Below are 26,394 nucleotides of genomic sequence, written 5' to 3' on the forward strand. Positions count from 1 at the left end.
TTGAAAAGTGATGTGCCAATCCTGAGGTGATCGTTCTGTTGTGATTAACATCGCCCACATGTTCTTTCTGTCTTATTTCCAGGCTTCTCGAAGTCTGTCCAATGTAGGAAAGGCCGCACGTGCATGGAATATTATACACACCTCGATATTTATAAAATGGCACACTGTCTTTAGGAGATCTTAGGTTGGTTTAAATACATCAGGGTTGTATTTAAACCAACAAATAGATCTTCGGAGAGGATTTTGTACGTGAGGATTTTGTACGTGGAACTGGTGAGGATTTTGTACGTGGAACTGTCAGATAGTAAGTCGTTTAACTTGTTGGTTTAAATACAACCCTGATGTTATGTGTCTTTAACAATCTTGCAATTTTTGTGGAAGTTGAACCTATAAAGGGGATGACTGCTGTTGAGATTTGCTGGGCAACTGTTCTTTCTTGTTGGTTATCTTTGTATAGAAATTTGTTGATGATGTGTCTAAGATAACCATTTTGTGATAGAGTTGTAGCTATTTGAGACAGTTCTGTTTGAACTTCTTCCTCGTCAGAGATAAATTTTCTAGCTCGATTTCTTAACATGTGGATGATGCTGTGTTTCTGTGACCTATGATGGTTAGAAGAGTAATGTAGATATCTTCCAGTGTCCGTAGGTTTTTTGTAAATCGACAGTTTGATACTGTTTCCTTGTCTTTTTACTAGTAAGTCCAAGAAGTGTAGCTGTTCGTTATTTTCTACTTCTAGAGTAAATTTTATTTTATTGTGGAGTGCATTGATTCTGTTAACAAACATATGTAGGCTTTCTAAGTTGTCTTTCCATATGATGAAGATGTCATCCACATATCTCCACCATATAGAAGGTTTAGGAGTAATGCTGGTGAATATTTCATCTTCAAATTTCTCCATGAAAAGGTCTGCACATGGTGGTGACAGAGGGCTGCTCATGGCTAGGCCTTCTAATTGTTTGAATATCTTTGTTAACTTTGAAAAAATTTGATTGTAGGCAATGCTTGAACATCTTTGTGATATCTGCAGGAAAGAGATCTTTGATAATGTTCATTACTTCTTCTACTGGTACATTCGTGAACAAGGACACTACATCTAGGCTGGCCATTATGTCTGTTTGTGTAATTTTTATGTTTTTTAGTTTGTTCACAAAGTGTTGAGAATTTTTTAAGTAGGATTCTGTTTGTCTCATTTTTCCTTTAAGTAAATTCGCTAGGTGCTTAGCCAATAGGTACGTTGGGGAGGACCTGCCATCCACAATCGGACGAAGTGGCACTTCTTCTTTATGCACTTTAGGCGCCCCATACAGTCTAGGAGTGATGGGATGTGAGGATTTAAGTTTTCATTTTAGTTCTTCAGGCCAAGTATTCATGTTATGGATCAGGAAGTTTGTTTCATTGTGGTTCTTCGTTGTAGGATCTCTGGTGAGGATTTTGTACGTGGAACTGTCAGATAGTAAGTCGTTTAACTTCTTAATGTAGTCTTTTGAGTTAAGGATAACGGTGGCATTCCCCTTGTCTGCTTTCATAATTATTATTTCTTTGTTCTTCCTTAAGTCCCCAATAGCTTTCCTATCATGTGGAGTGGTATTCAGTTGTGTTTGTTTTGCTGTTGCTAGGATGATAGCACTTTTGAATCTAATGTCGTTGGCTACACCTTGTGGTAGTGGGTAGAGACTTTTTTCAATTCCACACATAAAGTCCATTTTTGGGATGTAATTAGGAGTGATAGAAAAGTTAAAACCTTTTTTTAGAATCTCCGATTCATGTTTCGAAAGGCAGTGATTCGACAGGTTGAAGATCACTTTGTTAACTGGGAGGCCATTGTGTGTCTAGTATTTTTTCTTGTACAGTTCATTAAATTTTCTAATTTGTTTGGCTTTATTGAACTGGAAAGTTTTCTCGTAGCTCTGTTCTAACATGTGGTCTATATAATTCCAGGTCGTATAATCAAGACTGTTGGAAATGTCATCAAAATATTCGCGGCAATTAATATCATTTATATTCAATTCGTACCTGATGTGTTGGATTCTTTCTCTGAGTAGTGCCAATGATGCCCTGTGGTAAATTCTTCTGGCTTGTATGGATTTAATATGCCCGTTGATTATAAGAAATTTAGGGATGATAGAGAAATCCCTACACCTTTTTAGGAAAGTTAAGTGGTTGAATAGCTTGGCCTTTCTGCATTTTTCCTTTTCTAAGCACCGAACTTTGTGTTTCATTAGACTATTTAAATTGTACATGTTTTGGTCATAAAGTATTACAAAATAAAGATTTATTGTTACATAGACCATATATTTATAACGTACTTAAGCTCTTACAAATTGCCTACCGGTTTCGCTAGTAACTGACTAGCTTTCTCAAGGCTTGCACAGTACAAAAAAAGGTAAATGCAAAAAAGGTTTAAAAATACAAAGAATGTGTCACCCTAGCTACCTGTTAGGTAGCTAGGGTGACACGTTCGCGTGACATAACTACTCAGCATCATGAACACGCGTTACATGCAAACGCGTAATATGATTATTTGCGTACTGTAGCTCTGTTGAACTGAGGGCGTTAATTAGATTTTTCCAGGTATCGTTCAGAATGGACCCTTGATTTCTGTTTAGGTTACTTCTCGTATGTAGTACAACTGCCGCCTCTTTAAAAGACCTTCTTTGTAAGAGCTTAAGTACGTTATATTACCCCAACGTACCTATTGGCTAAGCACCTAGCGAATTTACTTAAAGGAAAAATGAGACAAACAGAGTCCTACTTAAAAAATTCTCAACACTTTGTGGACAAACTAAAAAACATAAAAATTACACAAACAGACATAATGGCCAGCCTAGATGTAGTGTCCTTGTTCATGAATGTACCAGTAGAAGAAGTAATGAACATTATCAAAGATCTGTTTCCTGCAGATATCACAAAGATGTTCAAGCATTGCCTACAATCAAATTTTTTCAAAGTTAACAACAAGATATACAAACAATTAGAAGGCCTAGCCATGGGCAGCCCTCTGTCGCCACCATGTGCAGACCTTTTCATGGAGAAATTTGAAGATGAAATATTCACCAGCATTACTCCTAAACCTTCTATATGTGGAGATATGTGGATGACATCTTCATCATATAGAAAGACAACTTAGAAAGCCTACATATGTTTGTTAACAGAATCAATGCACTCCACAATAAAATAAAATTTACTCTAGAAGTAGAAAATAACGAACAGCTACACTTCTTGGACTTACTAGTAAAAAGACAAGGAAACAGTATCAAACTGTCGATTTACAAAAAACCTACGGACACTGGAAGATATCTACATTACTCTTCTAACCATCATAGGTCACAGAAACACAGCATCATCCACATGTTAAGAAATCGAGCTAGAAAATTTATCTCTGACGAGGAAGAAGTTCAAACAGAACTGTCTCAAATAGCTACAACTCTATCACAAAATGGTTATCCTAGACACATCATCAACAAATTTCTATACAAAGATAACCAACAAGAAAGAACAGTCGCCCAGCAAATCTCAACAGCAGTCATCCCCTTTATAGGCTCAACTTCCACAAAAATTGCAAGATTGTTAAAGACACATAACATCAGGGTTGTATTTAAACCAACAAATAGCATAAGACAGGTCCTAAGATCTCCTAAAGACAGTGTGCCATTTTATAAATATCGAGGTGTGTATAATATTCCATGCACGTGCAGCCTTTCCTACACTGGACAGACTTCGAGAAGCCTGGAAATAAGACAGAAAGAACATGTAGGCGATGTTAATCACAACAGAACGATCACCTCAGGATTGGCACATCACTTTTCAACTTCGAACCACACTATAGACTGGAATAACAGTCTCCATGCCCTACGTAGACGAGGATTACAGACATCGTGTATTTAAAGAAGCGGCAATTGTACTACGTACAGCAAGTAATCTAAACAGAAATCAAGGGGCCATTCTGAACGATACCTGGAAAAATCTAATTAACTCCCTCAGTTCAACAGAGCTACAGTACGCAAATAATCATATTACGCATTTGCATGTAACGCGTGTTCATGATGCTGAGTAGTTATGTCACATGAACGCGTCACCCTAGCTACCTAACAGGTACTAACGGTTCTTTGTATTTTTAAACTTTTTTGCATTTACCTTTTTTTGTACTATTGCAAGCCTTGAGCTAGTCAGTTACTAGCAAAACCGGTAGGCAATTTGTAAGAGCTTAAGTACGTTATAAATATATGGTCTATGTAACAATAAATCTTTATTTTGTAAGAAATTTCATTGATATTTCATGTAAATCTGGATATTCATTTTTCATTCTTATCCAGAATTTCGAATTACTTATAGAATTAAAAGTACTTTCCAGTCCTATGTTAGATGATAATTCAATATGTTCAAAGGTTTCTTCATGGGAAAGGGCTGTCTCTTTGTGTTCAACAAAGGGATTCACATATTTTGCCTCTGGGGATCCTCATGCTAAAGATAATACTTTTCAAACGACAACAATATCTTCCAGTGGGCTGCAATAATATCTGAAACTGAATTCTGTGAATGAATAGAAATCACCTGCTTCTATAATATAATCCGAGTATGACTGAAACATTTCATTATTTCTTTCTGAAATTATATTAAATCAGAGTTTAAGTTTCTTTTTGAACGATTCAATCTTGTTCCAAGCACTAAATTTTGTTGTATCTGGACCCTGAAGTTTAAATTCCACTCGTTTATGTAAGAAAATATACTGTTGAGATATGCCAGCCTGGCTACCCATTTCTTATCCTGGAAATAGTGGGACAGGCCATTTTTCTTATCAATTAGAAACAGCTCCACTTCCTTTCAGAGTTCATATAACCTCTCGAGAACTTCACCACAGGACAGCGAACAAACTTCCAAATGTTAAAAGATTTCGATGTCTGAAAATTCCCAATTACTCATGAATACTTCCCTGTTTAAAAATATGTGGCTTTGTCACTGACATTTCCTACATAGATGTTATTTAGGCATTCTGGGTGTGAGCTTTTTGATAATACATTCACGAATATTATTCTCCTCAGAACATTTCCACTATAAAATATTTATTCATGAAAAATGCTTAGAAAACTGAGATGACAAATTTTAGAAGAACCTCTATAGATTAGGCAATGCTTGAACACGGCCCGGTATAATTAATGATAGGGTCCAGCAGTTGAGAAACTCTGATCTACAATGAGTTGACTGACGCAAAGAAAAATTGTATTTGTTCACAGCCCACTGTAGGAAGAAGGCCTGGCAGATATGACAAATACGACCGCCATGTTACTCTTAATATTATATATTTAGAAGCCACGTGCTTTGAAAAAGTTGCAGCTGGTGACTTTTCATATGCTAAAAATATTAAAAATAATAAATTTGAGTTAATTAATAAGCTTTTAAATAATGAAAAGTTTTGGCGACTAAACATGATTTTTTATATCATCTGAGTCATGTCATTATGCCTCTCAGCCATTGGGTAGAGGTTCTTAACATCTGTAGTTTTTTCAGCTGCTGGACCTTGTTCCTACAGTAGGCTTTGTGTTTGTTGGTTAGTTTCTTTCATGTAAAACAAAATTTAACTTGTATGTATTGTGACAATTAAAAAAAAAGTTGAATAATTTATAAGCATATAAAAGGATATCATCTATAAGTCATTGACGTGCTAGCAAAATTCTCAGAAGTGCCACCTCTGGCACGTGTGTCATAGGTTCGGCATCTAGGCTATAGTCGATTCCTAAAGCAGGGATTCTTTCTCACATATGATACCCTTTGAGGACACGATAAATATCTAAAGCCTCCTAAATGTTTGATGGTACAGCAGTTAATCAGTTCTGCAGGTTGGATGCCAGATAGCATACAGGATGAGCCTGGTAAGCCATGTTTAGGTGACTTCCTGATCAGCCAGTACATAATCCTGCTGCACTCTACTCTATCAGATCATGCCAGGAAGAAGACCATGTTTAAGAGAATAAGAGAAAAGGAACATTCACCGGGAGTAGATAAATTCATACACATTCCATGTATAAAGAGTGTATCCAGTCTCCATGCCATAATGTGGCCATGATAGTGCTTCCTTTGCATTTTCTCTGCTCTTTTTCTCTTCATCTCTTAAAAAACTATCACGACAATAAACTCAGATATAGTATCTGCATTTAAAAACAAACTTCTCTCAAAAATTATTTTCTTCGGCATCTCGGTGGAGTCAATGACTCATCATCATGGGAGGCTAATGGGAGACTCAACATCAACCGTTGATGTTGAGTCTTCTTGCCTATCATACTTCTCCTTGAACTCATTCTCCAATAAAGAACTTGCAACATCTCTGACATCCCATTATAATCATTCAAAACTCATGAAGCGAACAACCATCTAATCCTCACACTCTTACATAATTTCGGGAATGACCCATTGCACTCTTGCTTCCCATCATACATTGAAAAAATTCTGTTAATCCCATATACCTTATTTTCTGCTTATCAATTTCTCTTTGTAAACCATAGATGTTCAATCTGTCCTCAAAGAAAATATTTCACAGACCTGTCACAATTTTATGTACTTATTTTAGAATCCTCCCCATCATCTTCTCATCTCCAAGATATCCAGACAATCAGATGTTGCCTCATTAAAGCTTTACAAAGTGGAATAACAACTCCCCTATCTCTTTCTACAAGTAAGTGGGTTCTTCAAGATTCAAGTAATCTGATTAGCTATACTGGCAATCTTTGTAATATGTGCTATAAACTTCAGCTGTCCACATCACTTCCCCAAATGGGATTGACACAAATTTTTTTCAATGTATGACAGGAAGTGAGAGTGCAATGGGTCATCCCTGGAATTATGTAACAGTGTTGTTATCACTGTGAGGATTAGATGGTTGTTTGCTTCATGAGTCATCATCATCAATTTCCTGTAATTCAGTTCCATTAAAGTAGTAAGTAGCTTGTGATCTCTTCTTTCCAAAGTGTATTACCTTACCCTTTGCTCATATTAACAGCCTTTAAGCTCAGTTTTTGATCATGCAGAATTTCCATGTCATCTTCATTGACTATTGTTCTTGCTCTTCACTGTTTTGCATCATCAGCAAATACCTAGATATTTTCTCTTAAATCAAGTTTTATATCACTGATGTACAAATTAAATAACAGCTGTCCAAATACAAGGCCTGCAGTACTTTTGTCAGTACAGCTGTCCAAATACAGGGCCATTAGTCACTAATCTTTACCTGGAATCAATTCCCCCATATACTACTCTCATATCTATCAGCCACTTCTCATCCATAATCATCAGATTTATATCCAACTCCCATTGTGCCCCAGTTTATAGAGCTCCAATCTTATCAAATACTTTGCAAAGTCCACCAATATTATTTCTTGTATAGCAATTTCACTTATCCAACTCCACAGTAAATTTATTATTAAAAAAGTGAGCATATTCTAAAATAATTTAACCACCATTCCTAAAATGCTGACTGGTCTGTGTACTTTGCTACCTCTGTCTTGGAGGCTGCTTTATGCAATGGTACAATGTTGCTCTCTTTCCAATCCCTTGGCACCTTAGCAGATATTAGAGTTACATTAAACACTTAATCAGAAGAGATTCCAATTCCCTTACACAATGTCATAATACATGGGTTGATATCTCACCTAAAGCCATTGGCATATATTAGCATTAAGATTGTGTGATATCCTAAGGACTTCCAATTAATTTCTCCAACTATTCTCACATCAGTAAACGTCACATCTGACAATGCAGTATCTCGCCTGGATGGTACATGCATCTTTGCAAAATGATCACTCAGTCACACTTAACTATTTCTTATGCTTCTGTTACCTGCAAACCATCAGCCATTCTTAAAGTTATCCTTCCATAGTCATTTTCCTTTTACTCACCACACAGCAAAGGAAGATAGTTTTTGATCTGCTCAGCTAGCCTCCTGTCATAATTTGTTTTTGCCTCCCTTATCACACTAGTCAAACCCTCTTTCCCGTGTCTTGTACTGCTCATGACTTGCAAATCACTTCTTTCTTTACATTCCCTGTGCCAAATTGGTTTGAAAGTACCAGTTCTCATCTGATCACTGAAGTTAAGCAAAACTGAGCCCAGTTAGTACATGCGAGGGTGATAACCTGGGAACCCTGGGTGCTGCTGGCACAACAATTTTTGTTTTGAACTATTCAGTTGTTTGCTTATTATGCAAAAGAAAGAGCAATAATTAATACAGATGTTAAAATTTTGCAGGATGATTTGGATAGACTAGTGATCAGGGCAAAGGATAATAGATGTCAATTTAAGGTGGCAAAGTGTAAGGTTTGAAAAGATTACCAGCTGTGTACCACATTGATGGAACTGTACTGCAAGAAATTGATGAAGCCAGAAATTTGGGGATGCTAGTGGTTAAAGTTCAGAGGGCATATTGCAGAAGTGGCTAAAGCAGCTCATCAGGACATTGAGAAGACAAATTACTGAAGGATTCTTACAAGATTATACAGAAGAACATTTTCAGAACAGGACTGGTGGAGGAAGAACTAGGGCCCATCCTGAAACTGAGCAAGAGTGTAGTTAGCAAGGGTGTCAGGACTAGATTTTTTGCTTGGAGTGTGGTGAATGAGTGAAATAGGTTGCCTGAGCTGCTGTGGGGGTACGATTACTGTGAATGAGTTCAAAGCAAAGTATGGCAGTACAAATGTTGGATCCTTGGCATGATGTTTAGAGCCTCCCTTGACAAATCTAAGAGCTCCATGGAGTAGCCCATAATAATAATAAAACTCCTGCTTAATGATGCTATTTATCCACCAAAATCCTACCTGATTTATCCTACTGACTCTAGGTAAAGTCCGATACTACTTTCTTCAAACACTCCTGGACCATCATCTGTGTGCTGCTAACACTTTTCTGTCTCCTCTCCAAATTCTTATTGCCTTGCTTCTGCTCTAAGCTGATCCCTCAGTTTACCATAATCACCTGCTTTGTAATTCCACATATATCCCTATTTAACAGAAAATTTTGTATGCCTGTCACTCTCCCAGGTCAAAACCAAATGAGTGCTTCCCAAAAATGGAGGCAGTGTAGTTACATTGGTTATTGCTAAGTTCTCTGAGGCTATGATCTGAGTACTCTTAAACCTCAATGTTTCATCTAATACATGTTGTCTCAGATAGTCATCTCTTAGTAGCTATATAGATTCCATTTCCTTCCTTCACTTTGATGATTCATCCTTCCAATCTATGTCCACATAGTTGAAGTTACCACAATAATTACTTGTCCTGCACTCAGTGCCCCCTCCCTGTCAGCCTACAGCAGCAACAAATATATATTTCACCCTGTTGACCTATATCTCGCATCACATGACCTAAAATATACTGCCCTCTGCATCAGCATCTTCATGCTGAACTACTCATTTTGGCTTCACTTCTGCATTCCTTTCTAAAATTCCTGTTCTAAAAAACTCCTATTTCCCCAATCCTGTTCTTTTCTTTGACCATACCATACCCATTGTATTCTATCTCTTATGTCTTCTATGACTCTTATGACATATCCTTCTCCATCAACCAAGTCTCACTAATGCTTATAACCTTTGGTGAAGATGAACTAATCAAATACCAAAAACTCCTCCTCTTTGTTCTCAATGCTTCTGGTATTAATATGCATAAACAGCAGTAGCTCCTTTGGCTGCCAACCTATACCTATCATTCAGCATCATTTGATCATTATTCCACTTACTCACATCATGGTTGCCTGCACTCAAGCTTGTTATTGGCAACCCCTAAAAAACTCCTATTTCTCCGACTCTACATCTCCAACCTCTTAATGAACAACACTTTCTCAATATGCCTAACTCCAAATCAATTCAAATGTAAACCATCAGCCTTATATAAGTCCTCTCATCCATCAAAATCATTACACATCATTCCTCCTTCACAACCTATGCTTGCCTCATTTGTAATAAAATCTCTTTTTCTACATTTGTTCTCTATCATACCATGGCAGTAAACACATAGTCTTCACTCTCACTCTTCTCATTTGTCTGTGCCAGTAACGCTTTCATGGCTTCTTCCATACCACAATTATTGCCTGAAAGATCATTTTTACTTGCCAACATATCGTCTGTTTTACTACCCCCCCCCACAACCTCATCCTAAAAGATTCACTAACATTCTTAATCTCTGGCACAGGAAAACATAATATGGTCCTATTCTTATGATGGAATGTTCATACAAAACTCTCTTCTTCCACTTCTTGTTTTGATCGTTCATATTCTTCCTTCACCTCCCTTGCACCTTCTCATACTTCTCTGCCATACTACTTGCCAGGAATTTCTTCAGCTGTTCACTCTGTTTTGTCCTGTGTAGGCCTTCACATAAGCCTCCTCTCTCTTTCATAACTACCTAACCAGTCTCCTTATCTTTTTACCTTTTTCTTTCATACTATCAAGTCCTACCTAATTTCACCATCACTTGCTTCCACCACCTTACTTTTAACAACAATCACAATGACATGCTCACTCACATTTTTCTGCATTTTGTCATTCAATCCTTTGCTGCCATGCTTCTTATTCTCTCCACAATTCCTACATATGTGCTCACCAGTGTTCCTTTCTTTCGACAAGTCTTTCACACTTTGAAAAACAAACACACTGTCTAGTGTGTATAGTGAACAAAATCTCACAGAGTGAATTTGCATACCATTCTTCTGGTATGCTCATAATAAAATTATATATATACATTTTACGCTGCTTGGAAAGAAGTCAACGGATACCACAGTGCGAGGAACAAACAGCCATGGCACCCACCTTAATAAGATGCAGGAACTTCACTGCGATGACTGCAGCAATCCTATGGGGCATACTTTCCACAAGCATATGATAGTGATAAATGGAAATTTTGGATCATTCTTCCTGTAGGCACATAATGAGGTCCTGGACTGTTGTGGGGCAGATGTCCCTTGACCTCACCCAATGCACCAGTTTATCCCAGATGTTCAATGGAATTAATATCAGAGCTCTGTAGAGACCAGTCCAGTGTGGTGACATTCATGTCCACAAGCCATGCAGTTATAGCAGCAGCCTTATGACATGGTGCATTGCCTTGCTGAAAGAGGTAATACTCAGTTCCACAGAAATGCCACAAAGCAGGAAGCATTGCATTATCCAGAATGTTCAGACATGTCTCAGACCTCAATGTTCGTGGCAATACAGAGGTCTGAGGCCAAATCAAGAAAAATAGGACCTTACTATCACACCGTCATCTTCAAATTTCATAGCTGGGTTATGCACTTTGGTAAGCAACGTTCACCAGGTAACTGCAACACCCACACCCATCCATCTGCTCGGTAGAGGGTGTAGCATGATTTGATGCTCCATAACATAGCTTTCTAAGCTTCCATGTACCACTGTGCATGCTATTTCCATCACTGAAGACAACGCTGCATGTTGGCTCAGGTAATGTGCAACTTGCATGTTGTGGTTCCATTATGGAAATCCATGTTGTGAGCCTCAATTCTGAATGTTTTTGTGCAGATTCATGTTTCACTTAATGCCTGGAATTCTGCATTCAATTTGCCAGCTGACAAATGGCAGTTTTTACATATTATCCTTTGCGGCACCCTACAGTCATATTCGGTAAGTGTGGTGGGTCAACTGCAAGTGCCACTATGAGTAGTACTTGCAGTTGACTCCCTGCACTTCCATCTCAGTATGGTATCACTGATTGTTGACCTGGGGTGGGCCAATTTGTTAACAATTTGCTGAAAAGATAGGCCCACATGGAATCCTATCACAATGCCTCTTTCGAACTCCATCAGTTCCCTTATTGCAGCCATTTCACTTGGACACAGTTGCACTGACTCAGGACCATCATATTTCTCCAATTTATACCAGCTGCAAACACGACTTGTTACATGGCATGATGCACCTAGCCCATAGGAGTGTCCACTGATTTCTTTCAAAGGTGTGTGTGTGTGAAATTATATTCTTGTTTTAATCCTTTACTCAAACATAAGCAAACAAAGAGACTATTGACTGAATCACATCAGTTGCCTATATATGGCATAATGCATGTCACAATTCCTTTTGTGTACATTGCTAGGCATTATGGAAAGAGTCACTACCCAACTTAGTTTCAACTTTTGTTGAGATCCCATCAAATGCCAGAGGTATCAGAAATAAGGGGGATGAAACGGTTTCAGTGATTGAGTGTATTTGCTCCAAAATCATTGGAAAATCAAAGTGAAAAATTTCCATTCCCATGACGATCATATCGTAATGGGAATGGAAATAGTTAACAGAAAGTTAACAGGAAGTTAACTTTCTGTTGACGTGGAAGACATATTTAGTTGGTGTTGCTATAGGCCAGGTGATGTGGAGAGTGGTGATGAAGAAATGTATAAACAACTTGGATTAGTAAACAAAGAAAGGGCAATTATTATGGGTGATTTTAATTATGTCAGTATAGATAGGAATGAAGAAATAACATTTGGAGATGAGGAAAATGAATTTCTTGAGTTCTTGAGAGATAACTATCTCAGACAGCATGTAAAGGAGGGCAAGCAAGAATCAAGAGTTTTAGACCTGATCATATCGTCAGAGAATACAATTGCAAGTAGAGGTTTCACACTTTCCTCCAGCTGGTGAGAGGATCATGAAGTGATCATCTGGGTAGAGGCTAGCCATATATGGACTTCTGTGAGGAAAGGATATATGTGGAATTATAAGGCTGGTGATTATGACAAGCTCAGGAGACAGCTTGGAGCTACAGCATGGAATGATGAGGTGAGCAGTAAGGAAATAAATGTTGCTTGGGAAGTGACAAAAAATATATATAACAACATCAATGTGTGAATGTATTCCAAAGGCCAAAAGGCTGAATAAGGTAGGTGTAAAATGGATGAATGAGGGACTTAAGCATGAAATCTGTGAGAGGTACTTTGAATTCAAAGTACCTTCTGGTAATAATCAATTAATGGTGGTAATAATAATAATGGTAATAATCAATTTCATGAAGAGTATAAAGAACAAGCCAGGAGAGTGACTCAAGTTAGTAAGGAAAACAAAAGTGCAGTATGAGCACGAATTGGGAAATAAGGTGAAGAAAAACCCTAGAGAGTTTTTTTTAGATATGTGGCAAGTAGAAGGAAGAATGATCGTGGTAAGATGATGTTAATGAATGAAAATGGAAGAATGGTAACTGCTGCAGAAGACATTGTTGAGGTATTCAGTGATCAATTTATAAGGGTGTTTCATCCTGATCAGGATGTGAATTATGAGGAACTTAAAAGTGTAGAGCACATAGGAGAGTATAGCTTAATTGTGAGTGAGCAGCAGGTATTTCAGGAAATAAATAACCTTGATGACAATAAGGTGATAGGATTTGATGACATATCACTTCATGTCTTAAGGGAATAGTCCAGGAAATTGGCAGTAGCATTGGCATGTTTGTTTAATAAGAGTCTTACAACAGCACAGGAACATTTTGCCTTCTTTCCAAGGGAGAAAGAAAGCAAAATTATTCCACTGCATAAAGGTGGTGATAAGGCTGTGGTTTCAAATTATAGGCCAATCTGTATATCTGGAATTGTGGTGAAAAGTACTAGAGAGATTAATGAGAAGTAGGATAGAATATGATTGAAAACAGCAGTATTCTTTGTGGTTATCAGCCTGTGTTTGTTAAGGGAAAATCATGTTTTACTAACTTACTTGTGTACTCTTAACAAGGTGACAAGTACCTTGTACAGGGGAGATGCATATACAGTACTTGGATTTTGCAAAAATCTAAGTACACCACTTGGAATTTTGATAGGTTCCAACAAGACAAACTATTAAATAAATTTAAACAGATGGGACTGCATAGCAGACTTCTGAGTTGTATCAGTGACTGGCTGTCAATTAGGTATCAGAAAGTTGTATATGAAGGTGCATTATTCTGTAAGAGGAAGGTCACTATTGGTGTACCGCAGGGGTCAGTTTTAGGACCATTATTGTTCAATTTGTATAGTGATGATATTGGAATGGGTTTAACTAGGGATATGCAGCTGTTTGCAGATGATGCAAAATTGGGGAGAGCAATGCAGAGTTAAGCAGTGTTGTGTCCTTGCAAAGAGAATCTGAGTAGATCGCATGAATGGGCAGTTAAGTGGAACTATCAATTCAATGTTGCAAAGTGTAAGGTTTTGAAATTTGGTAAGCAACGATGCAATGCATAGTATACTCTTGGTGGGGAAACTTTAAAGGAGGTAGAGGAAATGAGAGATCTGGGAGTGGTGGTGGACAAGTACACGAAATTCAGGGGCCATATTACACAAGTTATGAAGACATCACATTGGATAATGGCAATGATATGGAGGACTCTGACATAAAGAGGTTATGATGCCATTGTATAAAGCTTGATCAGGCCTCGTATGGATTATTATGCACAGATCTAGTCACCAGGTTTTCATGATGACAAGGATATGTTGGAGAGAGTCCAGAGAAGATTCACAAAGGTTGTCTGTGGTCTTTAGAATGTGGAGAACGAGGATAGATTGAGAGAATGTGAATTGCAAAATAATGCATGAATAGGAGGAAGAGTGGGGAGAGGGAATATGATTGAGACATAAGCTAGTCAGAGGATGTTATCAGGTTGGCATGGAAGAGATTTTTCACAGAATGAGAGAGAGGAGGGGGGGGGGAACAAGAGGCAATTGCTGGAAACTGTATAAAGAGGGTGAGAGCAGAGGAGTGAGGAACACATTCTTTGATTGGAGAGTGGTTGGTGAGTGGAATGCAGTGCCTGATTATGTTGTGAATGTAGACACACTGAATCATTTTAAGGCATGGTTGGATAAGCATTGTATGCAATACTGAGTACCTCCCATGATGAGTCTCTGACTCCATGGAAGTCAGATGTTAATAATAATAATAATAATAATAATTTCAGGTAGTGTGCATCAAAAATCTTCCTCAAAATGCTTAATGTTATCCAGATAAAAGGCAATCTGTTTAAAAATGACTCCCTCTCTCTCTCTCTCTCTTAGAGACTCACTCATAACTTTCTCCAAGATATTCTATTTCTGACTAATGCCTTTTCATGGGCAGCATGTTAAACTAGACAATCATTTCTCCATTTCTTTAAGTTAATAAAAACACAAGTAACTCTGAGAAATATCTATACATACTTCAAATTTACCAAAGTTAAGGTCGTCCTTCACTTTTCATGAGGTGGATGTGGTCCAAGGCACTAGAATGCTCTGTTCCCCTATTGGTTGAGGGGAACCTTACATTGATCCTAATTGTTTGGGGGCCCCTAGCTAGTGCACCTGTTAAGTATGGCCCTGACCAAAGCAACTTCTCATCCTCCTCCATCATTTCATCAGCTTCTGTTCTTTGAAAGAGAATTCCTCACATGGTTTTCCCCCCCAAAGGCAATCATCATCTTGAAATTCTTCAAGAAGCACATCAAGGTCTTGATTAAGGAGAAATCCTTAATAACTTACCCAAATTAATAACACATAGAACTAGGCATGTCGTATGTATGTTGCACAGTCTAGTATAGGTTTTGCTTTTCATGTTGATAAAAATCTAAACTAATTTCCGGTAAAATAAAAACAATGATATATGAAAATATGACAACAGATGTTAAATACATATATACAGTACCTGGCTGCTTAAAATCATTTGGATAAAATCTCTTAGAGACTCACTCATAACTTTCTCCAAGATATTCTATTTCTGACTAATGCCTTTTCATGGGCAGCATGTTAAACTAGACAATCATTTCTCCATTTCTTTAAGTTAATAAAAACACAAGTAACTCTGAGAAATATCTATACATACTTCAAATTTACCAAAGTTAAGGTCGTCCTTCACTTTTCATGAGGTGGATGTGGTCCAAGGCACTAGAATGCTCTGTTCCCCTATTGGTTGAGGGGAACCTTACATTGATCCTAATTGTTTGGGGGCCCCTAGCTAGTGCACCTGTTAAGTATGGCCCTGACCAAAGCAACTTCTCATCCTCCTCCATCATTTCATCAGCTTCTGTTCTTTGAAAGAGAATTCCTCACATGGTTTTCCCCCCCAAAGGCAATCATCATCTTGAAATTCTTCAAGAAGCACATCAAGGTCTTGATTAAGGAGAAATCCTTAATAACTTACCCAAATTAATAACACATAGAACTAGGCATGTCGTATGTATGTTGCACAGTCTAGTATAGGTTTTGCTTTTCATGTTGATAAAAATCTAAACTAATTTCCGGTAAAATAAAAACAATGATATATGAAAATATGACAACAGATGTTAAATACATATATACAGTACCTGGCTGCTTAAAATCATTTGGATAAAATCTCTTAGAGACTCACTCATAACTTTCTCCAAGATATTCTATTTCTGACTAATGCCTTTTCATGGGCAGCATGTTAAACTAGACAATCATTTCTCCATTTCTTTAAGTTAATAAAAACACGAGTAACTCTGAGAAATATCTATACATACTTCAAATTTACCAAAGTTAAGGTCGTCCTTACTTTTCATGAGGTGGATGTGGTCTTCCCCTATTGGTTGGGGGGATTCTTACATTGATCCTAATTGTTTTGGGGCACCTAGCTAGTGCACCTGTTAAGTATGGCCCTGACCAAAGCAACTTCTCATCCTCCTCCATCATTTCATCAGCTTCTGTTCTTTGAAAGAGAATTCCTCACATGGTTTTCCCCCCCAAAGGCAATCATCATCTTGAAATTCTTCAAGAAGCACATCAAGTTCTTGATTAAGGAGAAATCCTTAATAACTTACCCAAATTAATAACACATAGAACTAGGCATGTCGTATGTATGTTGCACAGTCTAGTATAGGTTTTGCTTTTCATGTTGATAAAAATCTAAACTAATTTCAGATAAAATAAAAACAATGATATATGAAAATATGACAACAGATGTTAAATACATATATACAGTACCTGGCTGCTTAAAATCATTTGGCTTGATACAGCGAATATACCATGGTTCTTTGGACATAAGAATTTCCATTAACTGGGAAAGACTATTTTTAAACTGAGTTCCTGCCTGCAAAAAAAAAAATAAATAAATAAAATAAATATATGTATACAAAATGTATTTCTTTAAATCTTGACATATGGCTAGAAGATAGGCAACCCAAACAACAGGCCGAGTTTAAATCCCAAGCATGAATGTTTTGTGCATGTCATAAGGTGGCTCAAACAATTTTCACTGCTTGGGCTTTTCACTACACTACTGTTTTATTGGACACCTGAACAGATTTAAAAAAAATATATCATTTGGTCTTTTAGAGCTGTGTTCCCAGATTATTTAATACGAAACTTATCTATAGTAATCAAATGTAGAACAGGTATACAAATGCTTGTTGACAGGAGGAAAAACCCTGCCACCTCTGCATGAGACCGGCCACCTCACCTCCAGTTATGAAGTCCTGATAAAGTTTCTTTGCATCCCACATGGGAATTCCAATCCCTGTCTTTCCTACCAAAAGGGCTTCTTCTATACCGAATGAGCTATGAGGGCTCCCTTTAATGTTCAGCAGAACAAAATACTAAATTTTTATATCACATAGTTTAAGCTATATAATAATTACTATTACAACTAATAATAATAATTATTATATGGGTATCTCAATGGAGTCAGAATACTCATTATTATACTCACGCTAATCATTATTTACACAATACCTATCATACCTTTCCTTAAATTCATTCACTGTCAGGGTACTCACAAATACTTCAGGCAGTTCATGCAAGTCAAATATCACTCTCTAAGCAAAAAAAAAAGCCAACATAATAACCACACTCTTATATAACTTTGAAGAGTGGCCACTTGTTCTCCCCCCCCTACTCTTCATATATTGAAAAATTTCATCTTAAAGATTCCCTTTAGAAACTTAAGTTCCTAATCATGTCTCCTCTCTTCTGCCTGCCAGCTAAACTCTGCAACACACACACATTCAATCTATTCTTATAAGGAGCATTCCACATATCAGTCACCAGGTTGGCCTGAGTGACTGATATGTGGTGAAGAGGATCCAGGTTTCTGGATCCTCTTCACCACCTCCTGATCTCCTAAAAAACCCAAGTGACCAAATTTGTACACAGTAGTCATAACGCAGTCAAATCATAGCCTTATAAAGAGGGATAATATCTTCTTATCTTTGCTTGTTAACATGTTCTTCAACATACAAGTAATCCTTTGACATAGTTTGTCAACTTTTGCATGCTACAGAACTTCGACTATCTGTCCACCATCACCACAAAAACCTAGTCTCATCATTTTCTACTACCATAATATGATCCTGAAGAGAGTAAAACATTTCACAATGCTAAATTGACAACCATTATCCTTAGCTTACATTGGTAATTTATTTATTATTATTATTCAGGCCTTCATGGAGTCAAAAGACTCATTGTGGGAGGTCCTTCCTAAGAACATAAAGTCTGTCAAGACTCATCGAGGGGAGGTTCACCCCCCCCTAAGAAACACAAAGTCTATCATACCACTCCTTAAACTCACTGACCGTTCTCGCCCTCACCACTCTATCAGGTAATGCATTCCACGGCTCAACCACCCTCATCATCCATCAGGATATCTACATCTTTATCAACTATTGCCATCTCCAGGTTCGCATCATCAGCAAACAATGAAATTACCCCTCATTAATATACAAATTGAGTAGTGACTCTAGTACTGAGCTCTGAAGCATTCCAATAGTCTCCCTTATTCACCTAGATTCCACTCCACCATATACTACTTTCTGGTGTAAGACAGACAGAGACCAGAAAGTATCATACAGTGGAGTGATATCTAAGCAAAATATTCCACCATCCAAGCCAATAGCTTCATATCCATTCCCATCTGCTCCAACTTTTTTTTACTAGTTTTCCATGCAATATTTTGTCAAACGCCTTTAAAAGGTCTAGTAACATTTCTGTGTAGTAATTTCCTTTATCCAATTCCATTATCACTTTATTATAAAAATGTAAAACAAATTACTGAGGCAAGATTTACCTTTTTAAAACCAGGCTTTCCTGAAAACATTATCATACTCCTATCAAACTCATTCCTGAAATTTACCTTTAACCAACTTTTCCAATATTTTAACCACCATTCCTGAGATATTAATTGGTCTGTAAGTTAACAATGCCAAGAAATTATATTCCCGAATTCGTGTAAGCAAATAAAGTTTGTGCATGAAGTAACTTCATGACTAGGCTGATTGTATATGGAGGCTAATGACTGACTGTAAGGATATGCGCTTTGCATTATGGGATATTAAAGCGATTGATGTGAGGTCTTTAGCTCTTGTATACAAGCAGCCTAGTAGTGAAGTTACTTCACATGCAAACTTTGCTTAAACTTGGATAAAGGATGTAATTAAGAATATAATTTCTTGGCATCTTTAACGTGTAGTATAACCAAGTGAAAAAACTTTCAATAACTAGTCTAATCCAGAATATTTTAGTAATAAGGTGTGACACCTTTTCATTACTTGTACATAGGAAATACATGATTTCTGCATTGCTTCAACCTTGGTAGCTCTTCTGGATCTAGCTCCCACTGATGAGCCCTTAATAAAGGTTGAATAAGGAAACTTATGCTATACCATAATATCAGGTTTTTGTTTCTCCAAGAAACATATCTGCAGATATAAAGATATAAACATTTTTACAGATAACTATCCACTTCTTTGGAAAATTTTACAGGACTGGAGTTCTTATTCTTGCCCCCCCCCCCACACACACACACTCCTTGGGTCATTCTGTAATATCCAAAGGGATACAGAAGAGAGAATCTTGACAATAGATTGCAAGTACTGTGGATGTGTAATAAGGTTTTTGTTTCTCCAAGAAACATATCTGCAGATATAAAGATATAAACATTTTTACAGATGACTATCCACTTCTTTCTTATTGGAGCTTTGGAAGATTTTACAGGACTGGAGTTCTTATTCTTGCCCCCCCCCCCCCCAACGCACTCCTTGGATCATTCTGTAATATCCAAAGGGATTCAGAAGAGAGAATCTTGACAATAGATTGCAAGTACTGTGGATGTGTAATAAGGTTTATAAATGTTTATGCTCCATCTAATGGAACAGTTCAATGAAAATTCTTCCAGGAATTGCAGCCATATTTATACAGTGCCCATTACATTATAACATCTGGAAACTAGAATTGTATTGAAAACCAAACATTCAACAAAATAGGAGGACATCCCCAGGAGTGGAAAAGTGGGATATGCACAGTTAAAAACATATCTCAACAATGCTCAACTAGTAGATATATGGAGGATTTGCAATCCTCATCTCCAGGCATACACGAATCAAGGTATTAGTACCGGTCTTGATTGATTTTACATTTCTTCTTCCCTTATAAATAGGATAATTCAGATGATGCATCATGACATCAACATTTCTGATCATAATCCAGTTCTACTTAAATTCTACTGCATGAACAAGCAGAGATCAGTTCTGGACTATGGAGACCTCTACCAAATGTTCTGTTGATCGTTTCCAAATTCCAAACTTCCTGTTCGAATTGGAATAATGTTATCTGGAACTGGGATATGTGGTTAAAATTCAAACAAGCAGTAAAACAGAATATGATTGAATGGGGAAAGGAACAGGCATTCCTGAAAAGAAAAATGTTGAAAGACCTGTATAAAGAGAGAAGCTGGTTTGTAGCAAACTAACACAATGATATAGAATGCATCAACATCATTAAAAACATTAACATAAAGATAGAGGTGGAAAGGCAGAAACAAGTAGAAGAAAGAAATTTTGAAATAAGAATACAGCACTTAGCAGATAGCCCTCCAGTTGCATTCTTCAATAGACAATTCACTAAATTCCATAAAGAAAGGACCATCACTCAAATTTGCATTGATGGTGAAGACATGTCCACCACTCAAGAGATCCTCGACTCCTTTCAAAAACCCTACAAAAATCTGTTTGAAGACAACAGTACTGTGGGATATTTTAACTCTTGGAACATTAATGGCTTTCCTGTTCATATCCAAGATGGGCTTGACAGACCCATTACAGTATCTGAAGTTACCACAGCCTATAAAGAATGATAGTCAAGAAAATTCCCAAGACCTGATAGTCTAGGAATAGAACTTCACTGTGAGACCTGGGATTTTATTCTTCCCATTTTAGTTATACTGTTTAATTCTTTTCTCTCGTCAGGACATATACCAAGTGAATTTGTAGCAAGTCATACCATCCTTATTCCCAAATCTAATACAGATCACATCTTAATCAGCAGCTGTAGACCTATTTCTTTATTGCATATTGACTACAAGATATTTTTCTGCATAATTAATAACAGGCTCAAAGTAGGAAAGATACATAACTAAAAGCACATGTGTATGGAGTTCCAGGCTGAGCAGTAAAATTTAATGTTTCTGCTACATGATCTGCTCCACTTAGTTAATACAAAAAAGAAGCTAATGGCAGCTATCAGGAGACCTTACTCAAGCATTTGATAATGTCCCACATCACTTTCTGTTCCATATCTATCCTCTGTTCCACAACTACCTGCCTCCTAACAGTTCCTTCAACTATGGAGGAAAATAAGGTATTAGCATATGCCGATGATGTAGTGGACACGTTTAAGGATAAAAGACTTCCATGTACATATAACATAATTCCGTATACATCGTTTTGGTATTTTGGAAAAATTCAGCAAGATCAGTGGATTAACTGCTAATGCAGATGAGACAAAGTTAAAAGTTTTTGGAAAGTGGGATCTTGGAGGATTCATTTAGGACTAATCCCTAAAAGAGAACCCCTCATTATACATGGAATTCTCTTCTCCACTTATCCAATATTTCCAGTTCAAAAACTTATATACAAGAACATTGAAACCTTAGAAGACTGGGTCAAATTGAGTCACTTTGTTTTTTTTTCTAAAAGCCATAGAACTAAAAACCATACATTTCCATGCTCATTGTACATAATAATTATTACAGCCATCACAGAAGCTGAAGGGCAATTACATAATAAGCCTGTGCAATTTTTTTGGTCCAGCCAATACCAAGAAATTTAAAAGGAATTTCTTCAGCTATCAAAGAAGTATGGAGGATTTGGACCTCCAGTCTTAAGATACTACTATTTAAGCAATACAGCTTCAAAGGTCTATAGAATGTTGCAGACCTTCTCCAGTACTACCTGGGTTTTCATCTACCCCTGTTTGGAGTAAATGATTATAAAGGTCCAAAAAGCTGAGATTGTTCATGTTCTGTACTTAACTCTAAGATTGCTACAACATTCTGGCATTGACATTCTTTCCACTGATAAAAGTAAAATTTGGTATAAAGAAATCTATAATCTCTTTCTCTGCAAACTTCCACAGTTAGATACCGACAACAACACTTTGTTATATAACTTACTGAAGTTCAAGATACCCCTAACAGGTGAGATCTTGCTTGGAGAATTACATATGGTCGCCTTCCAGTCAATACCATCAAATGAAGGTACGTTAACATTGGAGATCCAATCTGTGACATCTATTACCAATTGGAAATCGTAGAACATGCATTCTACAGCTGCCCTCTTGCCTTGCATATTTGGAACAGATTCTGTAATGTGTTGGGCATTCCATTACTTACCACAGAGCAGTTTTTATTTTTTTCAATAACCACTGCCTGTCAGCAATGGGAAGAGAATTTTGATTTTTATAATTAATGAATTAAAATACCATTTATGAAAGGTTAGAAAGAAACATGGAGTTTGAAATCTGCAATATGACATAAATGATTTATAATATTGTACTGTGGAATTTTTAGAAAGAAGAAGAATTCTAGGTGCTATCAAATTTCTGGCTAGATGGTGTAGACCAGCGTTCTTCAATCTTTTTACACCTGCGGACCGGGAAAAATAGGAGAAATATTTCGCGGACCGGCTGATGGCTAAGACAAAAACATAAACCAATGTAGTTAGTATTTTATTTATTAAATCCAATGTTACGAAATTACAATTTTTAGCTAGTGCGACATCTTCTGCTGCTTAGAGGTTAGAAAATTTGATATACATGGCTGGAGCATTATTTCTGAGAGGAGAAGAAATTTTTGGCGGACTGCAGGAAATTTCCACGGACCAGTGCCAGTTTACGGACCACAGGTTGAAGAACAAGGGTGTAGACCACCCACATTATGCAATATTCACCAGGGGGATATAAACTTCTGTCTATTTTTACTATGTGAAGTTTTTTAAATGGTTCGATCCTTTTAGTTCAATAGGGTCGTATGGTCAATTGCATGCATGACTGGAGAGCAATCTCAGGCAGAGAAGGCCAACTAAGGAAAAACTGATAGCTTTAGCTATATGATGATATAAAAGAGCTGAGGCCTTTTCTCTATTTCTCATACTATCTATCTGTTTTTTCTTTCTCCTAATACCATCAGGCTCTCTCTTGCACCCCTATACTAACTACTCTAGGCCTATGATGAGCACCCCTTTACTTTTTTTACCTCAATTCTTCTTCTTCTTCTTCTGCAGCTTCTCCCACTTAAGTGGGGTCACTGTTTGTTATGAGTCTCCTCCACACCTTCCTGTCTTGGGCTGTCACCACATCCAAGTTCTTCATCTTCAAGTCCTCTTCTACCAGCTCCCTCCATCTCTTCTTTGGCCGCCCACGCTTCCGCCTTCCTTGCACATCCATTTGCATGACCCTTCTTCCCACATATTCGTCCTCCCTCCTCATCACATGACCAAACCATCTCAACCTTGCCTCCTGTATTTTCGCTCCTAAGTTCGTAACTTTCACTGTTTCCCTGACATAGTCATTTCTCAGATGATCCTTTCTGGTCACACCGCACATCCACCTAAGCATTCTCATCTCTGCTACTTCCATCCTGCTAATGTTATTTTTCCTCAGGGCCACAGTTTCTATAGCATATGTCATAGCTGGCCTCACTACTGTCCTATAAATTTTGCCTTTCAGATTGATCGGCACCCTCTTATCGCATAACACTCCAGCCATCTCTCTCCAGTTCCTCCAACCTGCTTGTATCCTGCATCCCACTTCCTTCTCACCTCCTCCATCTTCTTCCACCGTCGAACCTAAGTATCTAAAATCTCTCACCTTCCTGATGACATTTCCTTCCAGCTCCAGGTCTGTTTCCTGGCCACCGCCCACTGCGCAACACATATACTCTGTCTTACTTCTGCTCAGTCTCATACCTCTCTCTTCCAGTACTTTTCTCCATCTTTCCAGTTTAGTTTCCGCTTCTTCTCTTGAATCTACACACAGAAAGATGTCATCTGCATACAACATTGTCCAAGGTGCATCTTCTCTCACCTCCTCTGTTACCACCTCCATCACAATATTAAACAGAAACGGACTTAATGCTGACCCTTGATGCAAGCCAACTGTTACTTGAAAACTTTCTGTCTGTCCCAAACAGGTCCGAACACTTGTCTTCACATTTCTGTACATTTCCTGCACCAACCTGACATATTTCTCTGGCACCTTCTTCTCCCTCAGACACCTCCAGACTTCTTGCCTTGGCACTCTATCGTATGCTTTCTCCAGATCAATAAATACCAGATGTAGCTCCCTTTGTTTCTCTCGATATTTTTCCATCATCTGTCGTAACCCAAAGATAGCATCTGTTGTTGATCTACCAGGCATGAAGCCAAATTGTTCCTTTGCAATCTCCACCTCCTCCCTCAATCTACCATCAAGAACCCTTTCTAGGATCTTCATTGTGTGGGACATCAACTTTATTCCTCTGTAATTTTTACAGTCTTGTGCATCCCCTTTACTCTTGTAGATGGGAACAAGAGTACTCTCCCTCCATTCCTCGGGTATATTTTCCTGTTGGCAAACTTTCATAAACAGGTCCCACAACAGGTCAATTCCCTCTTCCCCCAGTGCCTTCCATGCCTCCACTGGAATTCTGTCAGGGCCCACCGCTTTTCCATTCCTCATCCTCTTCATCGCCTCCTTCACTTCCATTCTACTGATGTTCTGCATCATCCCCTCAGAAGGCTGCCCATCTCCTCTGTGAGTCCTTGCATTTTCCTCATTCAGAAGTCCCTCAAAGTATATTTTCCATCTGTTTCTTATGTCCACATCCTTCCATAATACTCTTCCTTCAGCATCTTTGATCTGCCTCACATGTAAGATGTCCTTAGTTGCTTTATTTCTACATTTCGCTAGTTGGTAAATTTTTCTCTGTCCTTCCTTTGTTTCTAATTGATCATACAGATCTTGCTATGCCATGGCCTTCGCCTGTGCCACAACTCTCTTGGCTTCTTGCTTTCGCTCTTTGTACACCTCTCTGTCCTCTTCCACTCTTGACTCATCCCACTTCTGCTTTGCCTTCCTCTTAGCTGTCACTGCCACTTGTACATCAATATTCCACCACCAACCCTCCTTCTGCTCTCTAATCTTTCCAGATGTCTCACCAAGCACCTCGATTGCACAGCTCAGGATTACTTTTGAATTATGTTTCCACCAATCTTGTACACTTTCCAGTCCATCCGAAATCCTCTCTAACACTCTCTCCCTAAAACGATTCCTCACACTCTCTTCTTTTAAGCGAAACCACTTAATTGTCTTCATCCCATGGCAACCAGAAGTTCTTATCTGCGATCTTAATTTAAAGTCTGCGCACAGCAGTCGGTGTTGTTGTGCTACTTGATCTGTTGGAATTACCTTACAATTTGTCACAACCTTAAGATGTTTTCTTCTAGTCAAAATGTAGTCAATTTGTGAGCTGTTGTTACCACTTCTAAATGTTATCAAATGTTCTTCCCTCTTAAAGAAAAACGAGTTCACAATTGCCAGATCAAACGCTATTGCAAAGTCCACAACCCTCTCTCCTTCCTGGTTCATCATTCCCACTCCGTGGCCACCATGCACCCTTTCACAGTCTCTATTCTGTCTTCCTATGTGCCCGTTCAAGTCTCCTCCGACAATCACCATCTCATTCCCTTGCTACCTTACAAAGCTTGGATTTAGATTAAACAACTTCAGAAGCAATGAGATTTCTCTTGCACATTCTCATAGCACATAAGCTGATATGCCATCCAATCCCACTGCTGTATTCACATTAATTTTTTCAATATGCTGAACATCTCCAGCAGTCAACTCCCTCAATTCTTGCATCTGTCTTTGTCACATCTGCAACTGTGAAGTTGCCACCTCAATGATACACCCATGCAAAATGATCTTTATATTCCTTTATGTTTTCACTTTTTTTACCTCAATAAAGGTTGAAATAAGTCATGTGCCTTGCATTATGGGATACCAAGGCAATTGATGTGAAGTCATTAGCTTCTATATACAAATAGTCCAGTCATGCAGTTACTTCATGCACAACTTTGTTTGCTTACACTTGGATAAAGGATGAAACGAAGACCAGAATTTCTTGGTATCTTTAACTTATAGTATAAC

At 37.8% G+C, this 26,394-nt stretch overlaps 1 protein-coding gene across 5 annotated transcripts in view; it reads right to left on the reverse strand.

Moving 5' to 3' along the window:
* The window catches only part of Myo61F (unconventional myosin 61F), a 744,085-nt gene that overhangs the window by 323,124 nt on the left and 394,567 nt on the right, over nucleotides 1-26,394 (reverse strand). For all 5 annotated transcript variants that reach the window (XM_090391651.1, XM_090391648.1, XM_090391650.1 and 2 more), the window contains exon 18: nucleotides 16,924-17,029. In XM_090391651.1, coding sequence (XP_090247777.1) covers nucleotides 16,924-17,029 — 106 coding nt within the window. The remainder of the gene's footprint in view (nucleotides 1-16,923; nucleotides 17,030-26,394) is intronic.

The sequence above is a fragment of the Typopeltis vanoorti genome, chromosome 4 (genome assembly GCF_054136105.1).
Source record: "Typopeltis vanoorti isolate ZY-2024b chromosome 4, IOZ_Tvanoo_1.0, whole genome shotgun sequence".
NCBI classification, from domain to species: Eukaryota; Metazoa; Arthropoda; class Arachnida; order Uropygi; family Thelyphonidae; genus Typopeltis; species Typopeltis vanoorti.